Consider the following 27,057-nt stretch of genomic DNA (forward strand, 5'->3'; position numbering starts at 1 on the left):
TCACGTGACTCCTTGAAAACAACAAACTAAATGATTGAAAGTTTGTGGTAAACCTGCAAGACTTCCCCGTGGCAGCAACATCTGCTTTAGGTATTCCACGTTGCTGCTTGGGATGAGCCTCAGGGCAAAGTTTGTACTGACCAATATTTGGGAAGAGTTGGTCTCTCTCCTGCCTGTACTACTTTTCTGCTTTTTTCAGGAAGTCACCAGCCTCTGTTTACAAATGTGTTCTTAAAAACGATTGGGGAAAATTATTCTTCCGCTTAAGCTGATTTGGGTGTATTGTGTCTGTTGCTTAACAACACATGAAGTGTTGATTCATTGTCATAGGGCTGCCCCCATTTATTTATTTTAAGTAAACCCAAGTTTAGTGTTGCAGAGAATAAAAGCTGAGAGCCATGCCTAACCGAGGAGCAATGGAGAGGTGCTAGGCCACCAACACTCCCCATTTATGAGCTAAAAGCCATCACACAACTCTGACATATGACATTAGAGTTGTTCAGTATCTAGAGGGGTGTAAAAGCAGGGCAAACTTTCAACCAATATTTTGTGCAATGTCCATGACTTCTCCACAAGCTAAGCAAAGTAAGAATTTAATTAACTTTACAAAGTAGTTTTTTTTTGTTCAGTTTTTTATAGGCCTGGAAGTGAGACTTTCCACCCTGAGGACTTCTCAGGGCACAGGTGGGCCTGAGGAGAAAGCCCCAGAAAAAGTGATGTAATTTACAGAGGAAAACACACTTAGGCATAGTTCTCTGAAAACATACTGTGAATAATCTGCACATCAAAGTAGTGATGGACATCCCACGAGGGGGTGAGCATCAATGGCTCCTCCAGTTTTAACTGTGGGTGGACAGGAATTAGTACATTACTGAGCTGTTACCAGGACTTTAATGAAAATTCAACTAAATGAATACTGAAATACTAAAACTACTAAGCTTCTCCACGTGCCACCTCTGTCATGGCAGCTACAAGATTGCTTCTGGCCCCCGATGACATACATTCTTTCATAACTGGCAGATACAATACAGAGTGAAGATGAAGACAAACTTTTAAAAAAAACGTGAGTTTTTTCTTTTGTGGTTGAGTAGCCATTCTGGCACTTCTTTTTTCAAGAAGGAAGAGAGAATTTGAAGCAGATAATAAATATAATGGTAACTTTCCTTTGGGTTTGATAAGTGGCTTCTGGAAATTTCCATTCAAGCCAGTAGCGCTTCTGTTTCTGGAACAGGCTGATAAAGTTTATTTTATTAGAAGTGTAGCTTTTATTTGTTTTGTTAGAACGATGTGAATAATGCTTCAGGAGTCCAGTCACATTTAGCTGCTGAGCAGAGGGAGCAGCTAACACTTTGCAAACTATTTAGTGTCCCAGCGATGACAAAGGCAGGCATGCATGTAGTCCTTACTGTACTATATAAATGTTTTCCTCTGCATGGTTCTCATTTTCCAGTGCGCTATGGCTCCCTGCACCTTCTGGCCTCCAAAATGCAACGAAGCTGCATAAAAGAGTAAAAACCATGCTGTTAAATAAAAAACAGACAAGAGAAACACAGAGCAGATAGCTAAATCAACCAGCTCACTACAAAAACTTAAAATACGCAAAACTTATTTAACATGACTGATAATGACTCACTCTTCCATTCATGAGACAACCCACACTTTCGGTTTGCATGCTCCCTAATGCAATGAACTGGCAGTTATACACATTTTTGCCTACTAACTAATGATTAGTAGCAGGATTTATTAATTATTTTTGCAATGTTTCCTGTTAACTTGAGATTAAAAAAGAAAGTCAAAGTATGTGGTGGAGTGGTCAGCACACTGACGACATTTTCTTTCTGCAAACTGGTTTGTCCTATTAGCTAAAGCAGAAACAGAATACTTACTGCGCAAAGTCACCCATCTTCTTTGTATTGGATAAATATTCTAAGGACCATCCAGGATGAAAATAAAGAAAAAGAAAGAAAACAAATAATTTTCTTTGAAGCAAGTAAAGTAGCAGGTTCAAAAAAAAAAAAAAATTCAAGTGTGAAACTAAATAAAAGAACTTTAAGGCAATGTTTTCAGTACAGGAAATCTCCATTATTTCCATGACATTTAACTCATATGGCTTGGTCTGACCAAAAGCCTCTCTGGAGAAAGTCTGGCAGCTAGAAGAATGTTGGATATAGTTATATGAAATCAGTGCCCCTCCGTTGGGAAGGACTGGGACAACATGGCAACCAAGGAATGAGTAGGAGGAAATGAGTGGGGCAAGGGAGGTAGGCTTCTATCTCCTCACCAGACCCGGGGTCAACTGGTTGCTAAGGAGTCCGAGACACAAAAATGACAGGACCACATTGGCACCTTGCTGTTCCCTACCCCAGAGGCCAAGGGGGAGAGCTGAGCAAGCAACCACAGGGCACAGAGCGAGGCCATCCACACACCTTAGCTCGCTTCTCTGAAGTGGAAGACATCTGGCATCTGCCACAGCTGTGGTTAGACATACCTGACCCATCCTTAAATAATCACCTGTGAAAAGTACTTACGTCTAGTGAGGAACAGAGCCAAAATAAGGATGACTAGAAGTGCTGCACATAAACCAATCCCAATGTATATCCCATTTTCTGAATACTGCTGATTGGGAAGCGATACAGACATGTTCTGTCAAACACAAAACAGAGAAGCATTAGTGTCAGTAAGAGCAAAAACTCCATACAGTACCCAAAGGCCGTCTGTGTGTTCTGCAACCCTGCAGTAAAAGTACACTTGAGAGCAAGAGCTTAACTGGAGATACAGGACTAATTTCAAGCAGTATCCCTGCAACAGTTGTGTGAACAATGCTGTTAAACACATTACTGCTTGAGATAGCGAAAGGACATGAAGTTATGACAAATCCCATTTGTTCAGTTTTTATACTGTTTAGTGAATATTTTACTTATGATTAAAATATCTCCAGCTGTCACACTTCCTCCTCCCCCCCCCCTTCTTTTTGTCATATTATTCAGTAGTTATTCAAGGCTTTACACCAATAATATGCCTTCTCCTTGCATTGGTCTTTATCCAGGCAAAACTTCCTTCTGAAGCCAGCCGTTAGCTATCCAGCCTCTCATTAGGAACTCAGGCCTGAGAAGATGCTGAAGTGCATTATGGTCCCTGACTCACATTCTGCACCCAGAGCACTACGAATGCCCACAGCACATACTGCCTTGTAGTACGTCGCAGCAGGGCTTCCCAAAGGCTAGCTTGGCTGCCTGCTCCTCCTGATAAAACCTGGGTGGTGTTGCTGCCTGTCACCCTGCAACATGTGCTGGAGGGCTCAGCAGGACAGACACAGAGCTGCCTGCTTGCACCCCGCTGCACAGGGAGCGCAGGTGCATTGCTTTCCTCTCAGGTGGTCCAAGTTCCACTCTTCCCCCTACCCTGCCATACCTGCAGGTTTGAGGTTACATCCAAGCAATCGGAGGTGTTTGAGCAGGGTCCAGAGGCCTGAAAGGCAATATAGATGTTGCTAAAGCTCTTCCTGTATTAGTAGGAAGTACTTTATGCATGCAAAGCAAGTTTTTTTTATCCCCTTTACTAATGACCACATAAGCATTCTTTCATAAACTCTAAACGTGCAGATCGCAAAAAAAAACTATTTTGCAATCAGACTAAAACTGTAGGGATAACCCAATAACCTCTTATGTCTCCCCACTCTGTCTAGGTGTGCTATAGCACAACAAAAATACTTACAGTCTGAGGAGCTTCTGAAGAAGAAACTGATGGCCACGTTCTTGTGATGGTGAAGGAGGACTCGCTGCCACTTCCAGGAGCTGAGCAAAGGCAAGACAAACACATCACTTGCACAGAGAACCATTCTGCCTTGACGGAGAGGAGTTTGCTGACTTGGGACCGCCAAACTTAAGTATCCCTCTGCCAGGAGGCTTCGCTCTGCATATTATAAAGATGTTGGTGCCTTCAGAGGGCAGCACAAAACTCTGAGAATTGGAGCCTCTGTTGCCTTTTTCAGAGCTTTGTGTTCCTTCTAGGAAATACATAGCTCTTGCTGTTACCTCAACACAGGGCCTAGAATGAAGCAAGGTAGGCATCTGGTTCTGGAGCCAAGAAGAGGCAGTGGATGCCTTAGGTAAACTTAGGTTATCTTATGAAAACTGATGAAGGTTAGCTCAGGGCCTTGAAAGAGCAAGTGGTGCCAAGCTAGAGAAAGCAAAAGATACTTTCAAAGTCCCAGACAGCTACACAATAAACAGATTGACCAAAGTGTGATATGTTTGCATAAGGACCTGCAGCATATTTTGAGGTAATTTCCCCGAGCAAAGCTGTTTGCAATATTTAAAATTCAAAGCCACAAACTTATGTCTTCCATATATGTCTCAGTTTCTCCATGTGTTGCCAGATGATATACAACCCTCCTGAAAACGAACTCTCCTGTTCACATTATGACAACTGCGGCTGTTTCCTTTGATGTTTCAAATTGTGACCCTTCTCCCAGAGCTTTATTTTGAAGAGGACAGGATCATCTGTTTTGCTGTTCTCTTCCACTGGAGATGCTGGAGTATTTCTACATCAGAGGCACATGGCCACCTGTCTTTTCCAGTCTCCCTCTGAGTGAACATGTACATACTTGCATTCTGAACATATTAAAAAAATGTTCCACCAACATCTAAGGGAGATGTCACAAGGCTAAGAAAACCCATGAGTTCTAAGATTGGAAGCCATGTTATCTGCAACTAGAACAGAAACAGTCTGAGAAAGTTTTCACTTCTTCTTCCAAAACGGAAATGCAAGTGCTGTAACATTTTAGAGCTGCTTAGCTGGAAACACCCGAGATGGAGGGAGAAATACAAATGGCATCCCTGACTCTTCTTTCAAAATCCAGAGAACAAGCTAACATTACACTACAAGCTCTCTCTTGCATACTGGAAATTAAAGTTCTCTTTTTCAGACTGAAAAAGATGCAGCTAAGTGGCTATACGATAGAAGTCTATAAACTTCTTAATGGAATAGAGAAGTAGAGTGAAGAATAGCCATTCATTGTCTCTTCCACTACAGTGAGGGGCCTCACATAAGACTATTACGTAGGCATACGCTACACAGGATGTGGGCAGCCTCAGAGACACAAGTCATAGCAGGGTAGAAGGAAATTTTGGTGCTGTATCACAAAGTTACTGCCCTGTTTCTATGATTCTCCTTAATTACCTGCTCTTGACTGCTAATGGAGATCAGATACTGAATTAGATGCACTTTTGAGCTAGCACAGAAGAACAGTTCTATGTTATATTACACTGAGCAACAAATAAATTGATTAAATAGTGGGTGCACCCAACTTCTAAAAATTTGTGTTTTACTGCTCACGGGATGCATTTCCACAAGACGAGGTGAGATTTTATACCACAAAGAAAACAACATACCAAAACAACAGCCACAAGGAAAAATATTCTTGCAGCACCAATAAGACATCTACTTAAGTGCAAAACCTGGGAGCAAAGTTCCTTCTGTTGGACACTCTATTTACTGTCAGGCCGAATTTAAATCCAAGTTCTGATCTCTGGTTGTATGGTAGTGTTTAGTAAATTTCAGCCAACACATTTCTATAATGTCATTTTGTTTCCTTCCTAAATTTGCAATATAGCTTATATATACTATTGAGATTAATACTTGGATAAAAGTTACCTGAGGTCTGTTCAGAGGTGTAAGTGTGAGGACTTGCAGTAGAGGTCCTAGCTGATGTTAAAAAACAAAACCAACATACGTTACAATTAACCTTAGTGTGCATTTATGTAGCAAAATCAGAAAGTGTTTCTTTAATAAAAATTTGCTAGCACCAGCTACACATCTGTCAGCCACGTGCTCCAGATTTTATGCTTTTACAAACAAGAGAAAAACTAAAAATCAAAGGAAGAGTCAATTAAAAAAAGTTGTCTATACTAATTTTACATCCCTGGGCTTTACTTTAGAATCAAGCAGGGAAAATGAAGCACTGTTTTCTATGAAAAGAGTGCAAGTAAAATGCTTTAAATGACTTAAGTACATTGTGCTGCCCTTTCTCTTAAATTCTTCAAATAGCGCTCAGCAGTGCTATGCACCGTGAAACAAAGCACCACGTCCTTTTGTCAAATTCAGTGACCGTGCTGAGATTACAACAATGCCAAAGACAGCCTGATTTAAACAGCACTAACAGCAGATCTGCAAAGTCCTAAAGATCAGTCCTCTGGATGATTACAGAAATCATTTCCACCACAAGCTCTGAAATCCAGACTCAACAGCAGATTTACCCCAACGGTACTCACACAAGGGCACACCTTTGCACTCACCTTTCTCTATCACAACCTTGTGATTACTTGTCTGATCATTGAACCACCCTGAGATCTCCACGCGGCAGCAGTATATCCCACTGTCTGCTTCCTCGGCGTTCATGATCGTGAGGGACACATCTCCCATCAGCAGGTTCCCTGCCAGCGTGTACCTCCTGTCGTACCGCTCTGTCACCTTCCATCCATTTGTCCAGATAATGGTCCGATAACATTTTGAAACAGGGCAGCTGTCACGACCCCAGCACATTGATGTGATGTCTTGTGTTGTCTGAACACTGTAAAAGCAGGGCACAGTGACATTCTGACCAACATTTCCTTTCACGAGCGATCCCGATACTGTGGGGCCTGCGGACAAAAAGACAAACATAGCTGTTGAGCACAGCACACACCAGCAGAAGCTTCTCATGCATCTTGCATGGCCCCATACCTCCCACCTCACAAACACCACCAGGCATTGCTGGATCAGGTTTTCCACGGATGGATGGGAATCCCAGCAGGACTGACATAGGGAGGGGTAATGATCAGGCCAGTGATTTGTTCAGAATGTGTCTCTAGCCAGAGAAAGAAGAAATACACTTTCTGTAGCCTCTACAGGTAGGCAAACAGGTGAAGAGAGAACAGAGCTTGGATCTGCACAACTTTGTGGCTTCTCTTTGGCCATGTCTGCTTTGTTAGCTCTTTTTTTTCCTTAGATTGAATCCAAGTCACACATGGTGGAACAGTAAGACATTGACTTTCATTAAAACTACCATGGGAAACCCTTCCTCCCCCCCTTTCAATGAAAAGCCACTGAATGGCAGGTTTCATCAGAGTGATCACTGCTGAGCACATTTCCTTTTTTGCTTTCCTAACCACAGATTTTGCCCGTTCCTATCAGAAGAGATTTTAAAGAGCTTTCCTGAGAAATTTTGTATCTTCTTTCTCCACTCCTTATTTTCTTCCGTCATTCTTGTGCAGTTTCTAACTTGCTTGGTTCTCATTAAAGGTCATTTTTCACATTTCCAGAAGGCTGTGTCACGCTATGCAAGTCAAAACACAGAAACCTAGCAGCCAGTAGCCCATACATCACAGTGAGATAGTTTCTTTTGCTGTATTTAGACCACTCCAGTCAATATTCCCTTTAGGAGGGTTTTAATAAGAGCAGTGTTAGGCACTAGCCAAAATCATTTGTGCTCTGGTGATCCAGTCATAGCCATCTTGTAAGCGCGTTCTTCCGACAGGTTACACATTGGAGCTCCTGAGGTGCACGTTCTATCTGCTTGTACTTCAAAGAAAACTGTTTGCCATATACTCACTACTACACATTTCTTATCAAATCCAGTAACGTGGGATCACATGTGTAAATATTTCAACCTATCTGTATTAACATTTCACAGATGGAATTCTCTGCAGCAAGTACAGGCAACAAATTACCCCTACTGAAAGTCTAGCCCAGTCTATAATTAGGAAGGGAGCTCCCTGGGGCAGGTCAGCCAACATGCGCTGGTGCATCCCAAGCACCACATGGCTTGATTGCAACTGTCGCTTGTGAAAAAGCTGTTTTGCCCAGCTCAGCTCAGTCACTTCCTAACCTAAGCTATTATAGTTAAAAATGAGTCTGCATGCACAGATTTTGCCACAATAGCATACTAGAAACTAATCTCTGAAACTAATGTATTTTAATTCATATAAAAAAGCAAGCTCAAAATGAATGTCATCATAAAAGAACTGCAAGAAACAGTATCTGTAATATCCCTTTTCTTTCTACTAAACATAACCTACCACCTAATTTTTAATGTCTCTCTGCGTATACTAGTACCACTCTGCAACCTGTTGTTTTTAGTGCTATTGCCTTTAGCAGTATTTTCCGAGGATTGCTTTCTCAGAATAAAAAGGAGAAATTATCAACTTGTCCCAGTAAAATCTCGTATCAGCAAAAGAACACCAGAAGCCACAGCTGACCTTTTCCTTGTCTTTGCAAGCATTCTTCACAAATCCTGTTGAAGTAAAACACCCTTGTTTCACATCTTGTTTAAAATGATTTAAATTCTCAGCTCATCTCAGATCGTTCTCTAAAAAAACCCAAAAGATCATTCACTAATTAAATGAGCAGACAGCCCAAGAGGCAGTGTCTCCAAAACCAACATACCCTCAACATGATTTTGTTTTAAAAACGAAATAAGGCCATAGGACTATTGAGCCACTGTCATAAAGTTCTATTCATAAAAAAAAAACTGCAGTTTGTGTGCCATGTGGCCACTCTTACTGTCGTAACATAAAAATCTCTCCCTTTGCAACCCACAGAAACACTGATGCAAGTCACTTCCATCCACCTCCACCAATTTGTTTAGGCTCACTCAGTTACCTGTAAACAGGATCAGAAGAATCCAGTTCATGCAGAAGTAAGACAACATCGTGGCTGAAGACAAGGAACGATATTCCTGTTCGCCCTTCGGGCACCCACATTCAAGAAAACTCATCTAGTTCATAAGCTTCTGGTTTTACATCATCTTCAGACCCAGCCGCGAATGCCCTTTAGTCTGATCCGGATTGCCTTTCCTGTGGTTAGGCTGCTGGGCTCGAGCAGCACAGCCAAGCACTGCTGCTGGTAGGGTACACGGCTGAACTGTTGCTGACTGTGGTTTGACTAAAAGGCTAAAAAACTTACCAGTACTTCAGAAATCTACTTCTCGTTTTTCCAGATCTGCTTGATTGCAGTAGATGAAACTGTTGTCAGCACCACTGAGCTGACACAGCTATCAGTAATCCATTGCCCCCTACTGCTTCCCACACACGCTTTTGCCATAATACATAGAATTTGGATAAGAGATTACATGCAATATGTAACAGACTGCGGGAAACGGAAAGGGCTTGGCAAAGTAACAGATTCCTGGGTAGAATTACTCAAGCATTTAATCGTAAATTTCTAGTTCTAATACTTAGAAGGAGCTCACAGCTACTTTAAAGCAAATGCTGTTTTCTTTGTAGGCTATAATTTGGTAGTATTGGAAAGCTGCCCTGTTACACCGTTGTAGCCTAACAGAGTTGCAGTTTCTCATCATCTGACTCTTAAAAATTTTGTATGCATCTGGGATTTTGCAATGTGAAGTAACACACAGAGAATACAGCAGTCACTTTAAATGCAGCGTGGAAACCATGTCGCCCCAGGCTGAAGGCTCACTTTGACAAAATGTTGCTGAAATACAGCTTCTGAGAAACGGTGTTCCCTGGCAACGCTCCCTGCCCTTGGACTACCTAACTCTTCTCGAGGACATCATCTCTTTTTACATTGTTTGCACGAGAACTGCAGCTGTGATCAAGTGTATTTGATCTAAGGCCAACAAATGTTCTTTGCTGAAGGAACTGATATACTTTACACTGGTTTATAGACACAAAATTAAGTTGTAACAAGTTACTTTTTATCAATGACTGAAACGGCAGAAATGCTTCCAAAAACACACCCTCATAATAAGGTTAAGCTAAAATCTGAACCAACAGAGCTGTCTGGCACTGACTACCTCACATGAGGGCAGAGCCACCAAAGTGAGTTTCTTTAAGTAGGGAGGAAAACCAAGGGATAAACGTAGCCAAGAGACAGATGAATGCTAGCAACATACCTGCAGGAAAGAGCCAAGAGAAGCAGGGAGAAAGGGGGATTTTTGCACACAGTGGTCGGAAGCAGGACTCAAGAAAATGCTTCCTCTTCACTCCTCTTGTTTCTGAGGAAACAGGAAACTGCAGATAGCTGCTACAGCAACAATTCTGATTATTAACAGCAGGATCCTGAAACTGCTCCACATACATGGAAAAGGCAGGGCAACCTGGCTCTGGCAGAAGATGGGTGACTGCGTTCACCACAGCCGTGCCACGGCAGTGAATGGTTGGTGAACTTCTCTCAGTGCTTCAGCGTGCAGCAAGCATCCACCCACAGACCATGCCATGGCCCTTCTGCCAGGCACCTGCAGCAACAGGCTGTGTGCATGGGTCCACATGGATTCTTCCTCTGCACAGGCCAGGTCTGAGCTCTGAAATGAGTAAGCAGGATGGGAAAATAAGGAAACTTATCCCAGAGCTCTGCCCGAGCCATTTCTACTCACTTCACCCTGGCCATTTCATTCACACAACAGTCTACAGCAGTTCAGGTGCTTCCTGCTGGCTCTATCCCCAGTAAAGCCATTCTGGTCACACAGTAAGAGCATGCGAGAGCTACAGTTAACACACTTGCTTTGGATTTCATCACAACATAGACTATACAGAATGCCTTGATATCATTTCTGAGTTTCTACATGCCTGTTTTCCAGCTCCTGTTTTTTGTTTGTGCACTACGTGAACGCCATTTCTGTAGAAAAGGTGCAAATACAATTTTTTCCATGCAGCCCTTAAAGTAGCTGCTCATTTTTTCTTGGCTCAGAGGATATAGCCAGATCGTACTTTGCGAAAACAAAACCAAACCAAAACATTAAATCTTGAAGTAAGTTTAAAGCATTGTTGGAAATCTCTCTTCACTGCACTATTTGAAAGCTGTATCATTAAACAGCTTTCTTTTCCCCCTAGAAGATCAGAGTTACAAACTTCACCCTTGTCCACACTTGGCTTCTCTGTATTAAGAAACTTTTGGAACTTTTCACATAACTGTACCTCTATTATCCCTGTGGTTGTTCAGATAGTGTAATGAGTGACCATGAGTGCTGGTCGCTTTTTAAACAACACTTCTTCCATGCACAGGAGCAATGCATCCCCCTGAGAAAGAAATTTAGCAAAGGAGGAAGGAGACCTGCATGGTTAAACAAGGAGCTTCTAGCGGAGATCAGGCAGAAGAGAAAGGTGCATGGCATGTGGAAAGAGGGACAGGCCACTTGGGAAGAGTACAGAAACGTAGTGAGAGCATGCAGGGATGCGACGAGGAAGGCCAAGGCTCACCTGGAATTGAAGCTGGCAAGGGATGTCAAAAACAACAAGAAGGGCTTCTTCAACTACATCAGCAGCAAAAGGAAGGCTAGGGACAATGTGGGGCCGCTGCTGAATGAGGCGGGTGTCCTGGTGACGGAGGATGCGGAGAAGGCAGAGCTACTGAATGCCTTCTTTGCTTCAGTCTTCAGTGCTAAGACTGGCCCTCAGGAATCCCAGGCCCCGGAGGTAAGAGAAGAAGCCTACAGAGAGGACGACTTTCCCTTGGTCGAGGAGGACTGTGTGAGGGATCGCTTAAGCGATCTGGATGTCCACAAATCCATGGGCCCCGATGGAATGCACCCACGAGTGCTGAGGGAGCTGGCGGATGTCATTGCTGAGCCACTCTCCATCATCTTTGAGAGGTCCTGGAAGACAGGAGAGGTGCCCGAGGACTGGAGAAAGGCCAATGTCACTCCAATCTTCAAAAAGGGCAAGAAGGAGGACCCAGGGAACTACAGGCCGGTCAGCCTCGCCTCCATCCCGGGAAAGGTGATGGAGCAGCTTATCCTGGAGGCCATCATGAAGCAAGTGGAAGAAAAGAAGGTTATCAGGAGTAGTCAGCATGGATTCACCAAGGGGAAATCATGCCTGACCAATCTGATAGCTTTCTACGATGACATGACTGGCTGGGTAGACGAAGGGAGAGCTGTGGATGTTATCTACCTTGACTTCAGCAAGGCTTTCGACACAGTCTCCCATGATATCCTCCTGGGGAAGCTGAGGAAGTGTGGGCTGGATGAGTGGTCAGTGAAGTGGATAGAGAACTGGCTGAATGGCAGAACTCAGAGGGTTGTCATCAGCGGCGCTGAGTCTAGTTGGAGGCTGGTGACAAGTGGTGTCCCTCAGGGGTCAGTACTGGGCCCAGTCTTGTTTAACTTCTTCATCAACGACCTGGATGAAGAGTTAGAATGTACCCTCAGCAAGTTTGCTGACGACACCAAACTGGGAGGTGTGGTAGATACACCAGAAGGCTGTGCTGCCATTCAGCGTGACCTGGATAGGCTGGAGAGCTGGGCAGAGAGGAACCTGATGAGGTTCAACAAGGGCAAGTGCAGGGTCCTGCACCTGGGGAGGAACAACCTCATGCACCAGTACAGGCTTGGGGTGGACCTGCTGGAGAGCAGCTCTGCGGAGAGGGACCTGGGTGTCCTGGTGGACGACAGGTTAACTATGAGCCAGCAGTGTGCCCTGGCTGCCAAGAAGGCCAATGGGATCCTGGGGTGCATCAAGAAGAGTGTGGCCAGCAGGACAAGGGAGGTTCTCCTTCCCCTCCACACTGCCCTGGTGAGGCCTCATCTGGAGTACTGTGTCCAGTTCTGGGCTCCCCAGTTCAAGAAGGATGAAGAGCTACTGGAGAGAGTCCAGCGGAGGGCTACAAGGATGGTGAGGGGACTGGAGCATCTCCCCTACGAGGAGAGGTTGAGGGAACTGGGCTTGTTCAGCCTGAAGAAGAGAAGGCTGCGAGGGGACCTTATAAATGCCTACAAATATCTGAAGGGTGGGTGTCAGGAGGATGGGGCCAAGCTCTTTTCAGTGGTGCTCAGTGACAGGACAAGGGGCAATGGGCACAAACTGAGGCACAGGAAGTTCCGTCTGAACATGAGGAGGAACTTCTTCCCTCTGAGGGTGACGGAGCACTGGAACAGGCTGCCCAGGGAGGTTGTGGAGTCTCCTTCTCTGGAGATATTCAAGACCCGCCTGGACAAGGTCCTGTGCAGCCTGCTGTAGGTGACCCTGCTTCGGCAGGGGGGTTGGACTAGATGACCCACAGAGGTCCCTTCCAACCCCTACTATTCTGTGATTCTGTGATTCTGTAATAGAAGGGCTTGGCTTTTTTCTTTTCCTTTCTTTTTTTTTTTAATTAAGAAAACACCCAATAAAATGCTGCTTAATACCTGATGTTAACTGTATCTCATCAAGTTTCATAAGGCATATATAATCCAACACATACGGCATACCTTAATGTTTCAGGGGTAGAGTACTTCAAATGTTATCACATCCAAAAATAAAACCAGGATTTGCTGAGGTAAGGAAAGATCTCATCATCAGGAGCAGATTAATTAGCATTTATGAACAAATTTGCTCATCAGTGAGTCACATCATCCTACAAAGCACGAAATGCCCATTTCCCTAGACTAACAGTCACATGCCACCCACTTCCTTCACCACAGCTACAGGCCATTGTTTTCCCCAAAGCAAAGTTGTTACAGAAAAAGGTAAAACTGTCATTGCTTTGACCTGACAAAGGAGGAAAAAGTCATTGTTTGGGCTGAAAAAAGCCCAGGAAACCTCCCACAGTTTTCTAAGGGTTTACCTTAAACATAGAAAAAAATTGTCTAGAATAAACTGATTATTCATGGAACTTATTGGAAAGTGAATGCAGCCTTAAGTATTTTTTTAAATGACACCCCCATTTACCTCAACAGTTTCACAAAGAAATCCATTGCAATTGTTAGCTGCTGCTAGGACCCAGCTCGTGCAGTATTTTGAAACTATGGTACCCAGGCCTATGACTTCGTTAAAAGCATAAAAATTAGACCAAAATCAACAGAAAACCACTAAGCATCTATGGCCATTCTTTTTGAATGGCAAAGTTAAAACATCCGTGACAAACCGTAGTTCCACAGTGCACAACGACTGTTACCCAGGAGACACTACATGTTTCTTCGTATCTTCCACATGAAACAACGTTTACAAAGTACAGCAGAATTAATCTGGTATCACTTGCAACTGTTTTAGTTACCTACAAGTAATACAATATAGGGAGAAGGAAGGAAACAGTTCTGGTTGAACAAAGGACAAGTGTTAACTTTGTAAAATTACTTATACATTTCTAAAAAACATGTTTCTACTTCTTTATTGTTACTTCTGATGTCCTGTGCACTTAAAATAGCAGATGACGTCCTTCAATGAGTCATAAAATCGCTTCACTTCATCTGCACTGAGCTCCATCCCCGCCATCCAACAGCTAAGCACTTTCGCCTGCCCATTTAAGTAACATTTCTGAAAACAACAGAATTACCAAATGAAACAAACCTTGTTAAATCACAGTTAAAACCAGAGTTTGTGCAAGCTCCCTCACCTGTCAGGTTTACCTGTTTTTTAGCTGCTGTACATACTTTGGAAAACATACATACTATGGTGTTACGTGGCTAGAAGAGGGAAGTAGGATTTCCCTGACAGGAGGGGTGGAGTAATGCCACTTCTTCACTCTCGAATCACTCTTTTCCTCTTGCTGTGGGGGGGTTGATCCAGCTCAAACATTCTTTACACACAGTTAATATGGCTTCCACTTGATGTAATACTTGCAGGTTCTCTCAAACTTGGAAGTTCCCAGTTAGTATTGGCTAATTATCCAGACTCTCCTTCCTGAGAAAAATGCTCAGCTGTGCACAGAGCCCACCTAACAGAAAAAATACAAAGCATCTGCACTGCAAAATTATTCACTTCATGCACATACATTAAATATGCAAGAAATGTAAGTTAGGCTAAGCGTCTACTTGTTCAAAAAAAAAGTTGACATTTTTGTAAGCTCAAGAATGGTTAAGATTTACACTGAAGAAAATTAAAATCCAATTAATTTTAATTCATTTAGTTGAGATTCTTGACAGTGCGTTTCTATAAAGCAAACTGCACCACATCACATCTGGAATAAAGGAATTCTTAGGTTCTCTTTAGTACACAGTTATATTACTACTAAACTAGAAAAGAATGGATTTTGCAGACTTCACACTAATTTTATTTTTATTATTGAATTACACATTCCTGAAAGGACCCACTGAAATTGTAAACAACTAGCACTTCTGTGAAATGGAGGAACTGTCAACTGCAATTCCTCTCAGTCAGACCCCTTACTTGCTTCCACTCTACAAAGTAATAAAAAAAAAGTGCAGCACACTCAGAAAAGCAGAAAGTGACAAATGAAAGTACAACAGAAAAAGCTAACTTTAATCTGTGGCTACCACCTCGCATGATACATTTAACAAAAAGTATACCTTTTCTGTTTCTACCAATAAACACACAGCTCACAAAATATTAAAACATTTTTGTCTGCTTGTACAAGAGAACAAAATACAAAAGACACCCTCCGAATGCCTTCTGCCTCTCACTATAGCGAGCTAACCGAAAAAAAAAAAAGTGTCTTCTTCACGTCATTTCATCAATAATGCTACACATAGCTGCATCTTTGTCTAAAACCTGATCTCTCTTGCCACCGGAACGCTCTCTCTGTTTTTCATTCTGTCCAATACAGTTGTTGCCATCATCAGTATCCAGCGGTTCCACTTTCACTCTCAGTCCTCCCTCGGAATGAGGCAGATCATCAGGCAAGGAAGCCAGGCAGTTCTGAATCATCTCTACAACTCGCTCCAAGTGCTTCTGAAATCGCTCTGCTGTTTCCAAACGCTGACGTTTCTGCACCTCCATCATGACTCTCAGAGTCTCCCTAGCTTGGTGAGGGCGATATTCATTTATAAGATGATGGACATGAACAAAAAGCAGTTTCAAGTCTTCCAGTTTCTCCTCTCGCTTTATACTCCCTGGACTCCTTATCAAGATATCCAAGAGGTCCAAGAAGTTGACCAGGATAGACATATTAAGTTTTCTTAATTCCTTCTTGTGATCAAACTGCATAGGATGTAACCGTTCAATACCCTGGCTCTCCAAGGGTCGAATAATCAGATCATCACATTGAAACTGGTTACCAAACATCATGTAACTGTCTTTCACAGGTGGAGGTGGCTTTGGAGCCAGGCCTTTACGGATATTCTCATCAGTATATTCTTTTATATATTGCATTGGAGGTGGAGGAAGGGCACTCACTTGCTGAGGTTCACCCATTTTCACCAGATGAAAATACCTAGGGAATGCCCCAAGAAACATATGTTAAAGAATTTGTGTGACAGCCTTATCATGTAAATAGAAACAACAGCATTGTAAGAGAGCTGGCTGTGAGAAAATAAACCAGAAGAAAGCCACCTCAGTGCGCAGAATACAGGAAACTCCCGAATAAATCCGTGTCAGCTTTGCACTAAGTCATACTTTTAGCAGGATTAACTTCACTAGAAGCACGTTAAGCATTCACCTCCCCAACCACGACAGACCGGCCTGCAAACAGTGCAGCCACGGGAAGACACGGGAGGCCCCTTCCCCGGCTGAGGCCCGGCCCGCCAACACCAGTCCCGGCGGCGGGGGAAACCGCGCAGCCCGGCGGCGGGCAAACACGGCCTCAGGGGAGGATGCGGCCGCACGCCGTGGGGCCACAGCCGCCACCGACCCGCTCCGCTCCGGGCCGGCCCAGGCCAAACCAGGCTCTGGGAAGGCCCGAGCCCCACCGCGGGGCTCGCCAGGTCACCGCTGGAGAGAGAAGAGCCGAGGGCACGCTACGACAAGACTCCACCGGCGACTGACAACGTACCAGGCGGAGGAGACAGCCCCGCTCGGAGCCCGCAACCACAGCGATCCGCCGCACCTCACCTGCCCGCCGACCTCCCCTCAACGCCACCACTCCACTTCCGGCCAGCAGCCCGCCTGCCTTCCTCTCCATTGGCGCGCCGGCCTCGGGGCGGCCGCTCTGATTGGCCCTCCCGAACACCGCTCAGAGGCTTCCTCCACTCACTGCAGGGGCTCGCTCGGGAGGCGGTGCCAAGCGGGGCGGGCGTTGCTCAGTGAGGAGGGTGGGGTGCGCGTTATGGCGGGCTCTGCATATCCGGGGCCCTGCGAGGGGCTGCGCTGTCCCCGGACATGGCAGCGCGCAGCCCGGCCGGGGCGGGGGGTCGCGTCCCCACCGCTGCTGTGGGGCTCCCAGGCGTGTGGCGCTCCCTCAGCAGAAGCCGCTCCTGAGGCGGCGGGGCCCGCGGGGGCGGGAGCCCGCGGCCCGGCGCTTGCAGGCCTGGGGTCCCCCTCGGGGACTTCCCCGCCGCTCTGGGACGGAGTTTGGAGGCGGGCGCTGGGGTCGGCGTGTCCCCGGGCTGCTCCGAAGGGACATGCATCGATCGGGACCTGCCAACGCGGCCCTGAGGTGATAACCACCGAGTTGCACAGCCGTCGTCCTGTGGTGCGCGGTGATCCTATGGCAGGGAATGCCTCCGCGGCATCAGAAACGCGGGCGTTACCGCTGGTCGTGACAGGAAAGTTTCACCCTGGAAAGCGGTCGCATCGTTCCTGCGGCTGGACACACGACACCTGGGGGCATGGAGGCTGTGACAGCAGCTGGGCTCCGTCGTTCTTTCAGTTGTGTTTTAGGATGAGCTGAAGAAAAAGTTGTGTGTATTGAAGTTTTTGGCCTTGTGGATCGTGGGGAGCTGGGCTTGCTGGCGGCACCTCGGCAGGGGTTTCTCCCTGAAGCGGCCCGCAGGAGAGGAGTTCTGCCCCTGGGCCCTTTCCGCCCCGTTTCCTCTCTTCCTCAGCAGATGGCAGCAGTGGCCTTTGTCTGGCGGGACCCGCTGCGTGCACCGGCAGGGTCAGTCACAGATCCGCTTTGCAAGCTGGATCATTTCACCAATAAAAGTTTGGATTGAATGATAATTACTCTGCTGTTAATTATTTCCCAAACAACAAAGAAACTCCAGAATAGTTAGGTTTATTTGACTAGAAAACCTGAAAAACATTTACGGCTCACATTTTACTGAATATTTAAATACTCCACACCAAACAACGCTCTACAGCTGACAATGAGCGCAACCCAGGCTGCAAAATATGCTGCTCTGTTTTCATTTGTAAGTCAAGAGTATTTTGGGGAGGAAACAATCCGCTTTGAGACATTTGTTCTCAGATGACTTATCGAGCTTCTGTGACATAGGAAGGAAGGACGGCCTGCAGTGAACTTGCTGAAGAAGTCTCTCCCGTTACGCAGCTTGATGCCGTTGCTCTCTGGCAGTGCTGTACAGTATTTACACATTTCACAAGATGTTGCCGATGGCTTAAACTACTCAATTGTTTCTTAGTCTTACGTCTGTTCATTACTTAGTCTGAGTTAAAGGTTTGTCCTTTTCTCTGCATTCACACAGATCTATGTCATCAGTGTGATTATAGTGTAGTATTTATCCACGTATATGTATATATGGATATGGCCCATATTGTGTTTTGAAAAGTAGACTCAAGGATTTGATTTTTTTTTTAAGTGACTGGGCCTCAATTTGTGCACATTGTCCGAAGGAAGGTATTCTTGCCATTTAGTAATGATTTACAACTTTAATTTAGGGAAAACTGACAGTAGATTGATGTAGGCACAATCTGTATTTGTCAATAGTCTCTAGACTGACAGATCTGATGCCTTCTGATACCTGAAGCAGTATCTTCACATTTTCTGCCCTTGATGCCATTACTTAAAAAGTAAGGTAAAGGTCCTTACATGAAGTATTTTATGGTGCCCCAAGACATGAATTAATTTAGTGTTCTCAAGAACACATTCGTATGGACTGAAATGTCATGATATAAATGGCTTGCTCCGACCCAGGAGCCTGGGTACAGAAAGCTCTTATTCTTTGTGCAGAAATATCCCAATGGGCAGCCACGGTGGGCAACACAGTGCAGAGGAAACGTAACAGGATGAGGTGGTTTGCCCATGTTGTGTTCAGTGTTCAGCATTTCAGCACTGGCCCTGGGTTAACCATACCTTGGAAACGTAGGAGTTGTGCTAGTACACAATCTGTTCGTGAGAGCCACCTTTAAGAAAACTGGAAAGCACAAAAGATCATTTGATTCTAAAGTAAATATTGTACGCTGTAATTATTTTGACAATCAATAATTAAAAAACCAAACAAGTTAAAGAATGAAGAAGTTTGAAAATCTGCTGCCTGTCACCACTTTCGTACCATAGCCATGGAACTGAGGGTCTCTGCAGAGTGAAGGAGTGCTTTGGGTGCAGACATTGAAGTGGGACTCTGGCAGTCCCATGTGCCACAGGCTTGCTGTTTGACATGAACCAGTCATTCAAACTCTCCATATTAAACCACAGGGTCCTCTGGGATCAGCAGGAAGATTTAAGAGACCTTTAATCTTCATTCATAAAATCAGAATAGTTTACCACACTGCTTCCTTCATCAGCTGATGATCTTGTCAGTTGAGAATCTGAACAGTTCAGAGCAGAAAATCGTGTACTATCAGCCAGGGGGATCCGAGATGGCTTATCTTTTCAGGTGGTTTTTTTTGACATGGTGGTTGTTTCTAAGTACTACTTCAATGCTCAAAAATAATCATTCTGAAGAAGCGAAAATACTCCGGGATGGAGATGCAGACCTTAACAAGGCACATAAATATGGAACTGAGAGCATAGTTTTCAAATGCAGGCGAGGGTGCTGTTCCATGCTGCAACTGAACAGTTTTCTGTTTTGGAAAGGGAGGTCTCATTCCTTCACCCTCCTGCCTCACTCTTTCCTCCTGGTCCCACTCTCCTTTCCTCCTTCACTGCTCCTTCAGCCCCCCGCTTCTGGCTGTGCAGTCCTTTCTTCTCACTACTTCGTACCATCACTGTCAGACATGGGATTGCAAAGTAAACTGATGCAACTCCAAGCCCCACAGAAAACATTACTGTGATATTTCTGAATTATGTTTTATGCTTTTCTAGTGAGTTAAGTCAGCTCACCGTGCTATCTAGCCTGTGAGAATCAGGTCGAGCTTTTAAGAGAGCAGGGCACATAGGCAGCAGGAGGGGAGACGGTGGGGGAGATGGTGAGGGGAATGGTTCTTCTTGTGTCTGTGGCCACAAGCTCTTAGTTTGTCTCAGATCATCTTGTTACATCATATCCTGAAAGACAAGCAAGGAATAAAAAGCACTGCCTCCAGAGATGCATGAAAATCCCCACATAGTAGGAGGTACTAACACACCTTTGGTTTTATTGGACTTTCCAGACTTTGATTTCACATTCTTTTAACAGGAGCTGAGTTTGATTCTCTGCTGCCTTGCACTCAGTGAACTGTGCAGCAAGGATGTAAAATGCTGTGACTTCAAAAAGCAGAAGACAGTGGGGGGGCCCAGCACTTGTTTTTTACATGATGTCTGTGATCTTCTTGAGTCATTTTCCCAGTCTGTATGTAGTGGCCAAGACAGAGGGGATACAACGTCAACTAATGAAAGAAGTAAAAAGGGTTTCAGTCTTGTTCTTGGTAGCATGGTTGATTCTCAGAAGACCCATGGATGACCCTTTCCAGCCTATGGGGAGCTGATAACATTTCTCTTTACAGTGGTTCCAAATGAAACATTAAGAATGACAGTGAGTGTCATGTGTAGCACTCTACCATTTACTTGCTGATACATTTCATCTCTTTTCTGAAATAAGGATGCTATCCAGGAGAAGCCTGCCACTGATAATAACAGCACAATTCCTACAGCATCTCCAAACTGCGGGGAAGAACCTGGGCACCTCTTCAGCAGATGGTGAATCACTACAGTGATCTTCTCTGCTTCAAAAAGACAACATCATAATTTATTGCTTTAGTTAACTTTATTTTGCTTTTCTTCATAACTGATTTTAGGCAAATTGGCATGTTTTATTATCAGGCATTCCAGTTCTGTTAATTCAGCAGCAGTGTGTACAGTGTGTGCCATTGCAGCATGCTAAGTTATTTTAGCAGAATTTGAATCCAAGCATTGTACAAGCACAGTAAACACAAACCCTATTTTCATCCATGGTCGTAGAACAGCGCTGCTCTCTTCTGTGCTAGGACATATTTCTTCCATTTTTGATTGCTATTGCGCTCTAAATAGAAAATAGAAGTGTGGTGGGGTTTTTTTTTCCCACGTTGTCTAAAAAATAACCCCAGAATGAAATCAGTTCTAGTTTCTTGTTGGATTTAGGTTGAGTGTTGCATCTTAGAGCCTAGTTAAGCAATAAGCTCAAGAATTTCCTTTTTCGGTGATTGTTGTAGGCTTTGTTGCAGGGTACACCAGGGAGGAGGGGAAGAGAAATGGAGCCTGTTGGGGGTGAAGGGGACTTAAGCAAGCTTTATGTCTCCATCTGCTGTGGTTAATTCCCATCTCCCTGTCTCCTGGCTTTGGGAATTAATGAATTTGCGGTGCAGTGCTGTGCTGCCTTTTCTTTCTGACCACTCAGACTAAAATACCAGCTGCAGCCTACTGGTGCACCTGCGAATGTAGGAAAGAAGTTTAATGTTCCTATCACGTAAAAATTGGGGCACATCAATCTTCAATGCATGTGACAGTTGAACTGCATTTTGCTTTACAGCCTATTACCACAGGTATCTGAACAGATTAAAATCTCAGCACAGAGCCTGCATGGTTATTTAGCAATGAAACAGATATCTGACTACTCATTAATAAATTGACATGGCTCAAAATCCAGGCACGTTTTGGTAGAATCAGCCAGCACTCTTTCCTATGCTCATAGTCTCAATGTTGTTTCTGGAAGCAACTCCCCTACCTGATAATTAAGCCGGACGTTAATGCTGGGTCTTTACTCGGTCACACGTCTGTGGTGACTGCCTATTCTACCTTGTAAATGAACATCTCAAAAAATGTGTCTGCATGGCATGAAGAAGTAATTCCTATCCCGCCATCAGCAGCCTGGGTAGCTGCAAACACCTTGTACTGCCAGAATAAACTGTGGGGTTTGCAGCACTGCAGTTTTGCCAGCAGTGTAAGTCACGCCTTTGTCTTCAGAAGGAAACAGTAACAGACAGGAGCCACGATAGGTGGGCACTAAGAAAAAAAAATGGAGCAAATTCCCAGTTTGGGTATGACCCGAAGAAACTAGATTTTCCTTTCTGCATTTTTGCCTAAGAGAGAACAGCTGAGCAAAGGATTATTTGTACCTTCATCACGGAGGAGCCTGTCCTAACCCTGTGCAAGTTCACCAGTATAAAACATGTTCTCTGTGTTACTGCCAACGTCAGTAAGCCTGGGAGTGATTCGCTTCAGGCATTCAAATTATGGATAATTCACTACATCCTCGTAGCAGATGCTCAGAACAAGGCATCTACTTTCCCAGGGCTCCTGAACATTTCACAGGAGAATCTTGCTCTGGTTCTACAAGAGCAACTCCCTTGGTTACTGGGAGCAGTGTGAGCAGATTCAAAGGTGCAGCTGTAAAACCTAGAGGAAAGCTGGATGCATCTGGCTCATAGAGACTGGGCTAATTCCTCTCTTTTTCTGCAGCTTACAATCTTGTTCTTTGGGTCTAGCGGAGACATGTTTATTGGGGTGCTAATGAACTGCCAGAGAAGCAAGACAGCTGAGTAACCTAAGCAGAGTTTCTCAGCAAGTAGCAAAATGGGTTGAATTCTGGAAGCTGGGAAGTTGAATGACAATCATCGTATTGAACAGCTAGCAAAAAGCAAGAACTGGCACCTAGGCAGTAAACCTGGCCCAAATATTGCACATGGTAGAATTATACAGGTTGTTTTAGGAGAGTGAAGATATGGTTGGTGTCTTCCGGTCTGTTTTTTTACAAAAACAAAAACTGTCTATATTTAACTTTATAAATTTCTCTGCCGCCTTCAGGACATAAGCATTGGTATCAGAGCAGGATGTGCGGGTGGGGAGATTTCCACAGTCTGCAGTAATAGAAGTGTGAACTGCATAATCTGGGTAAGTCCCCTAAGAAAAAATCCAATCCCTGAAATAACATTTTTAAGAGCAGAAATAGAACCATTTGCAGGAGATAGCAAGGGAAGAACAGAAGTGATTAAAAGAAATAAAAGGACCCCACTGAGGCCACAGTTGATAAGAATAACTTTATCTGTCACCTCAACTTGCCCAGCACAGTGGAGTATTTAGTGCACACAGCAGCTCAAACTTTAATTTGAAACATTTAAAATATTTCAGATTTTCCCGCATGTGGATGGAAAAGTGTCAAAGGACATATGGTAGCAGGCTTTATAAAAGCACTTAAGCAGAGAAGATGTAGGATACCTAAAAAATTTGTCAGTCTTTGCTCATCTTAAGGGACAGACTTACAGTGGTTTTCAGATACTTAGAACAATTTTCTATTTAATTCCCTTCTGTTAAGGATACAGAATTTCTGTACCATGCAATATATAGTGGTGCCAAAAACCTTGAACACAAGGTGTGTGCTCATATGTTCAGTGTATCACTGCGCTGTCACCCAAGATCGGGTTCCAGAAGTGAGATACTTGTGTTAGCAGGGTATTCCCGGGCACCCAAGGAGCCCTTTCAGGAGGATTACGCAGTTTGTGTGTAGAGCTCTACAGACTTGTCCTCACATCTTCCAGCTCTACAGCCAACTTGGTCCCAGAGAGGTGGTGTATTTCTACCCAACTGTATGTATATGTATCTCCTGCTCTACTGCAGAAGGGTCCTGAAGCCCTTGAATGACTGAGGCTTTGGTTAAAAGGGTTGTAACCTGTTTGTCACCCACGTGGATGGTGACATATGATTTATGTCTACAGTTCATGTCTTGGTAACAACAAAGGATTTTATTTAAAAATTGAACAAGAAATCATTATCTTTGACATTAAATAAAATTCAAATGCACATAAGCAGGCTACTCTCTCACAAATGTGCAATTAAATATAAATGCAATTCTTAGGCCATATGTTTTTGCATATACATGTGAGCCTGGCTATATATTCATTAGACTTAGAGAGCATTCATATTCTGGTTTTGGCCTGCTACACTCAAATATTTGTGTGTTTGCTACACGTGGAGTTTGAGATTAAAGTGAAAAAGGATCGTGAAAGGGTAGATCTGTGGCAAGAGTGGATACAAAAATACGTGAGTTCCTACCTTCCTCCCCAGTTCAACAGTCAAGCGTTATCAGTTGATAAAGATATTGCAAACCAGAAATAGTTAGCAGCTCTCACTGAAACCAGCACCTATGTTTATATCAATGGCACCCAAATCTGGCTGTGTTGACTTGTTTCCTTCCTTGCAGTCATTCTTATTTTTTTCCCTGTCTATTATTTAAGCTGGCCCATCAGCCGTTTGAACTCACCGTGGAAAACTCAGAATGGCTGATCTCGCCTGCTAGATCCTGCTAGTTCTAACGTAACTACCAGATTCTCCATCACTCCAGGCCAAAACCTGTGATTTTCTGACAACTATGTGTGACTTCTACATGTGTTGTGTCAAACCCATACCTTCTCTTCCACAGCGACTCAGCCTGTCCAGTTCTCCTACGTGCAGAGCCAAATCTCTTTTGTTCGTTTCTCTCTTGCCTTGACCCTTGCAGCACCTTCCCGTCAGACCTCCTACAACGCCTCACCGTGTAACCATGTTTACACCAAGTGAAGCGCAGTTGCCAAGCCCCCTTATCAGAACATTCGATCAAATCGCTCCCCTCTTCGTGTCCCTACGTTAACTCGTCTCTTATCTCATTGAGAAATCAAGCTGCCAGTCACTACATTCAAAGAATTTCTTCGCTCTCCCCCCACTACTTAGCACCCTTGCTGAATCTCTTCTCCCCCCACATCCTCTCATCTCCAGCAGCATTGCTCCGTGCTCAGAGATCTACGTGTTGGCATCTCATCTCTTTGCTGTCCTGTAGGCATTGCTTTTTTGGCAGAGCTTCAATGGCACACCCTTGCATTTCTATTTATGGTCCATTTTCTGAGAAGACAACGTGTACATCTCTGCCAACAGACTGCAGCCCCCCTTGGCCCAGGTTACAAAGACTTTTCAGAAAGTCCTTAACACACTTGTTAGTGCAAAGAAGAGACTAGAAAGAATAACATAGTCCTAGTGTTCATAGCTAAAAATGCAATGACATTACAAACTGTGGTTCTAAATTCATCTGTAGTGACACAAATCAAGTGAAATGCTATTAAAATCAACAGCCTTTTTGAGGGGATTTGCTGTTGCCAGCAGAGTGAAGTCCATACAGTTCGTCAGGGCACTCTATTGCTTATGTTTTGGTTTTTTAATTACAAGCAAGGTTCTCACAGTAGAGTTTAAACCAGCAAATTCTGAAGTGTGAGGGAAGTCATATGCACACAAAAGTGATCCTATATTTAAGAGGTGCAAGCACCTAAACAAGGTCTGGAAGTACCCAAATAGCTGCTGTTTACACAGAATGTGATTTTACAAAACTGACGGCAGACTCTGAATTTTTCAAGTGTGTGCATTGCATGAGACAAACTGTTTTGTAGAAGAATTGGGAAATTTGGCCCAAGTATTGACCCTAGTCTACAAATAGGTATGAAATCCCCCTTGGCAGCAGCGACGATTTTTCAGGAGATCACCAGCTTGTGTCATCTTTCTTGTTCAACCACAGGCGTTCCTGGGAACTCAGTCACTCTGCCAAGAAACGAAACGTAGCTTCACCAGACTTGCGCATGACGAATGTTTCGATATATGCTGAGTCTCGTCTTCGGCAACACCACCACATAGAGATAGAGATAGAGGCACAGGGATCAACGGCACAGCAGCTTCTGTTTCTCCCTGTTTCTCTTTCATGATACTGCATTGCCTTTAGCAAATTCTCTCACAGATCTGTACGCCAAGTGCTATTTTTAAATTATATTTTTATGGCAAATGCAGATTCTCACTTAGCATTGAACAAAACTGGTAAGGAATGTTTGATGATCCCTGGAAAATGCTGCCTGAACAATTTAAACTAAAACAGCAAGGAAGGGATATGTCACCTCTTTCTTGGGGAGGGATAACCAATACATTCTATTGAGAAATGTGGTTCCCAAGTCTGTCTAAGAACTGCCCTATAAAATCCAAGTCTTCATTTAAACAGTTTGCAATTCTGCTATTTGTGCAGATTATGATCTGAATTTAAAATAATGAAGCATCTTCCTCGGAGCTTGCAAACAGCTCTAAAAAATACATCAGCAATAGGGAGCTACCTCCTTATACCCTAATGCTGCATTAAACTAAAGCTAAAAGTCAGCACTGGTAAATTATTTGCACTAGAACAATTTTCAGAAATACCTAATTAATAAAATACTTGTCTTGCAGTTTCCTCACATTCCACCAGACTCCATCTCTCCAATCCTCAACAGCATCAGCAATGTGATTATACCTCACTAATAAAAAAATACACAAAATATTAAAAACGGAAGAGCAGAGAAAAATGTCTTGCATTTGTTTTAAAATATAACAGTGCAGTTGTACTGAGTGCATTAGGTACATATTAATTTTTTTATAAATCTGCATTTAGCCTGGTGCAGACTGCCGTGAATGGTTCCCTGAAGTCCTGATGAAACGAGTTGCGCTTGGTTTGATGTTTGTGCTCGCTTCACTGCTGGTTAGAGTGGCCTTGATTGGATCTGCAGAGGGCATGTTGTGCCTGTGCCTCCTGGAACACCCAGCCATGGACTAATTAGACTGCACCTGAAGCAGTAAGCAGTAAATAGTAACGAATGGTAATTAATTAGTTATCAGCTATTATAACCAATTGTTTTTAGTTTAAATAGCTAACAACTACAAATATTTATCATTTCTTGTAGAAGTATATCCTGGATATCATTTTCTTTGCTTACATAGTAGGAACTTTCATGTTTACGTGGGAAACTTCCTCAAAATAAATTGTATGAAATCTCTGAGACAGACAGTCAGTTCTTAAATACTCTAAATGGGAAGGCACCATTCCTCCGAAAAAGAAATATGGATGCATGACCTACTTCTGAGAGGATAGGACAGGCACTCATCCTACACATCCGTGTTCAATGCGTGCATTTATAACTGTATTTACTAAATGGGTGAGTAGGAGACAGATATTTAATCATGCCACACCCCTTTTTAATTAATCCTTAATGATTGACTCGCATCTACTGGATGTCCCTGAAGCGTTATTTTTTCCACAACATTTACCTTAGTGTGTATTTCAACATGTGCTGTTCATTTTATGACTTCAGAGAGGATGTGGTTATGGTTTGACAGAAAGGAAGCTTTGCTGTAGATGGGAAG

The 27,057-nt window shown here is 43.8% G+C and overlaps 2 protein-coding genes across 3 annotated transcripts in view; both read right to left on the reverse strand.

Moving 5' to 3' along the window:
- LOC104336776 (uncharacterized) overlaps positions 1–8,904 on the reverse strand; it is a 28,605-nt gene extending 19,701 nt beyond the window's left edge. The window contains 8 exon segments of the mRNA XM_075441627.1: positions 1,406–1,496; positions 1,887–1,926; positions 2,529–2,643; positions 3,412–3,468; positions 3,715–3,794; positions 5,656–5,706; positions 6,297–6,641; positions 8,641–8,904. Coding sequence (XP_075297742.1) covers positions 1,406–1,496; positions 1,887–1,926; positions 2,529–2,643; positions 3,412–3,468; positions 3,715–3,794; positions 5,656–5,706; positions 6,297–6,641; positions 8,641–8,755 — 894 coding nt within the window. The 5' untranslated portion in view covers positions 8,756–8,904.
- Positions 8,905–13,102: 4,198 nt separating this feature from the next.
- Positions 13,103–16,771, reverse strand: MED7 (mediator complex subunit 7). Of its 2 annotated transcripts, none has more exons than XM_075441553.1 (2): positions 16,701–16,771; positions 13,103–16,083 (listed from the first exon to the last, which is right to left on the reverse strand). In XM_075441553.1, the coding sequence occupies exon 2, from the start codon at positions 16,062–16,064 to the stop codon at positions 15,372–15,374; it is 693 nt and encodes a 230-aa protein (XP_075297668.1). In that variant the 5' UTR covers positions 16,065–16,083; positions 16,701–16,771; the 3' UTR covers positions 13,103–15,371. The 2 variants fall into 2 exon arrangements, with proteins under 2 accessions (XP_075297668.1, XP_075297667.1); XM_075441552.1 differs by having other exon boundaries at positions 16,642–16,728.
- Between the last annotated feature and the right edge of the window lie 10,286 nt (positions 16,772–27,057).

This window comes from Opisthocomus hoazin, chromosome 22, assembly GCF_030867145.1.
Source record: "Opisthocomus hoazin isolate bOpiHoa1 chromosome 22, bOpiHoa1.hap1, whole genome shotgun sequence".
Taxonomy (NCBI): Eukaryota; Metazoa; Chordata; class Aves; order Opisthocomiformes; family Opisthocomidae; genus Opisthocomus; species Opisthocomus hoazin.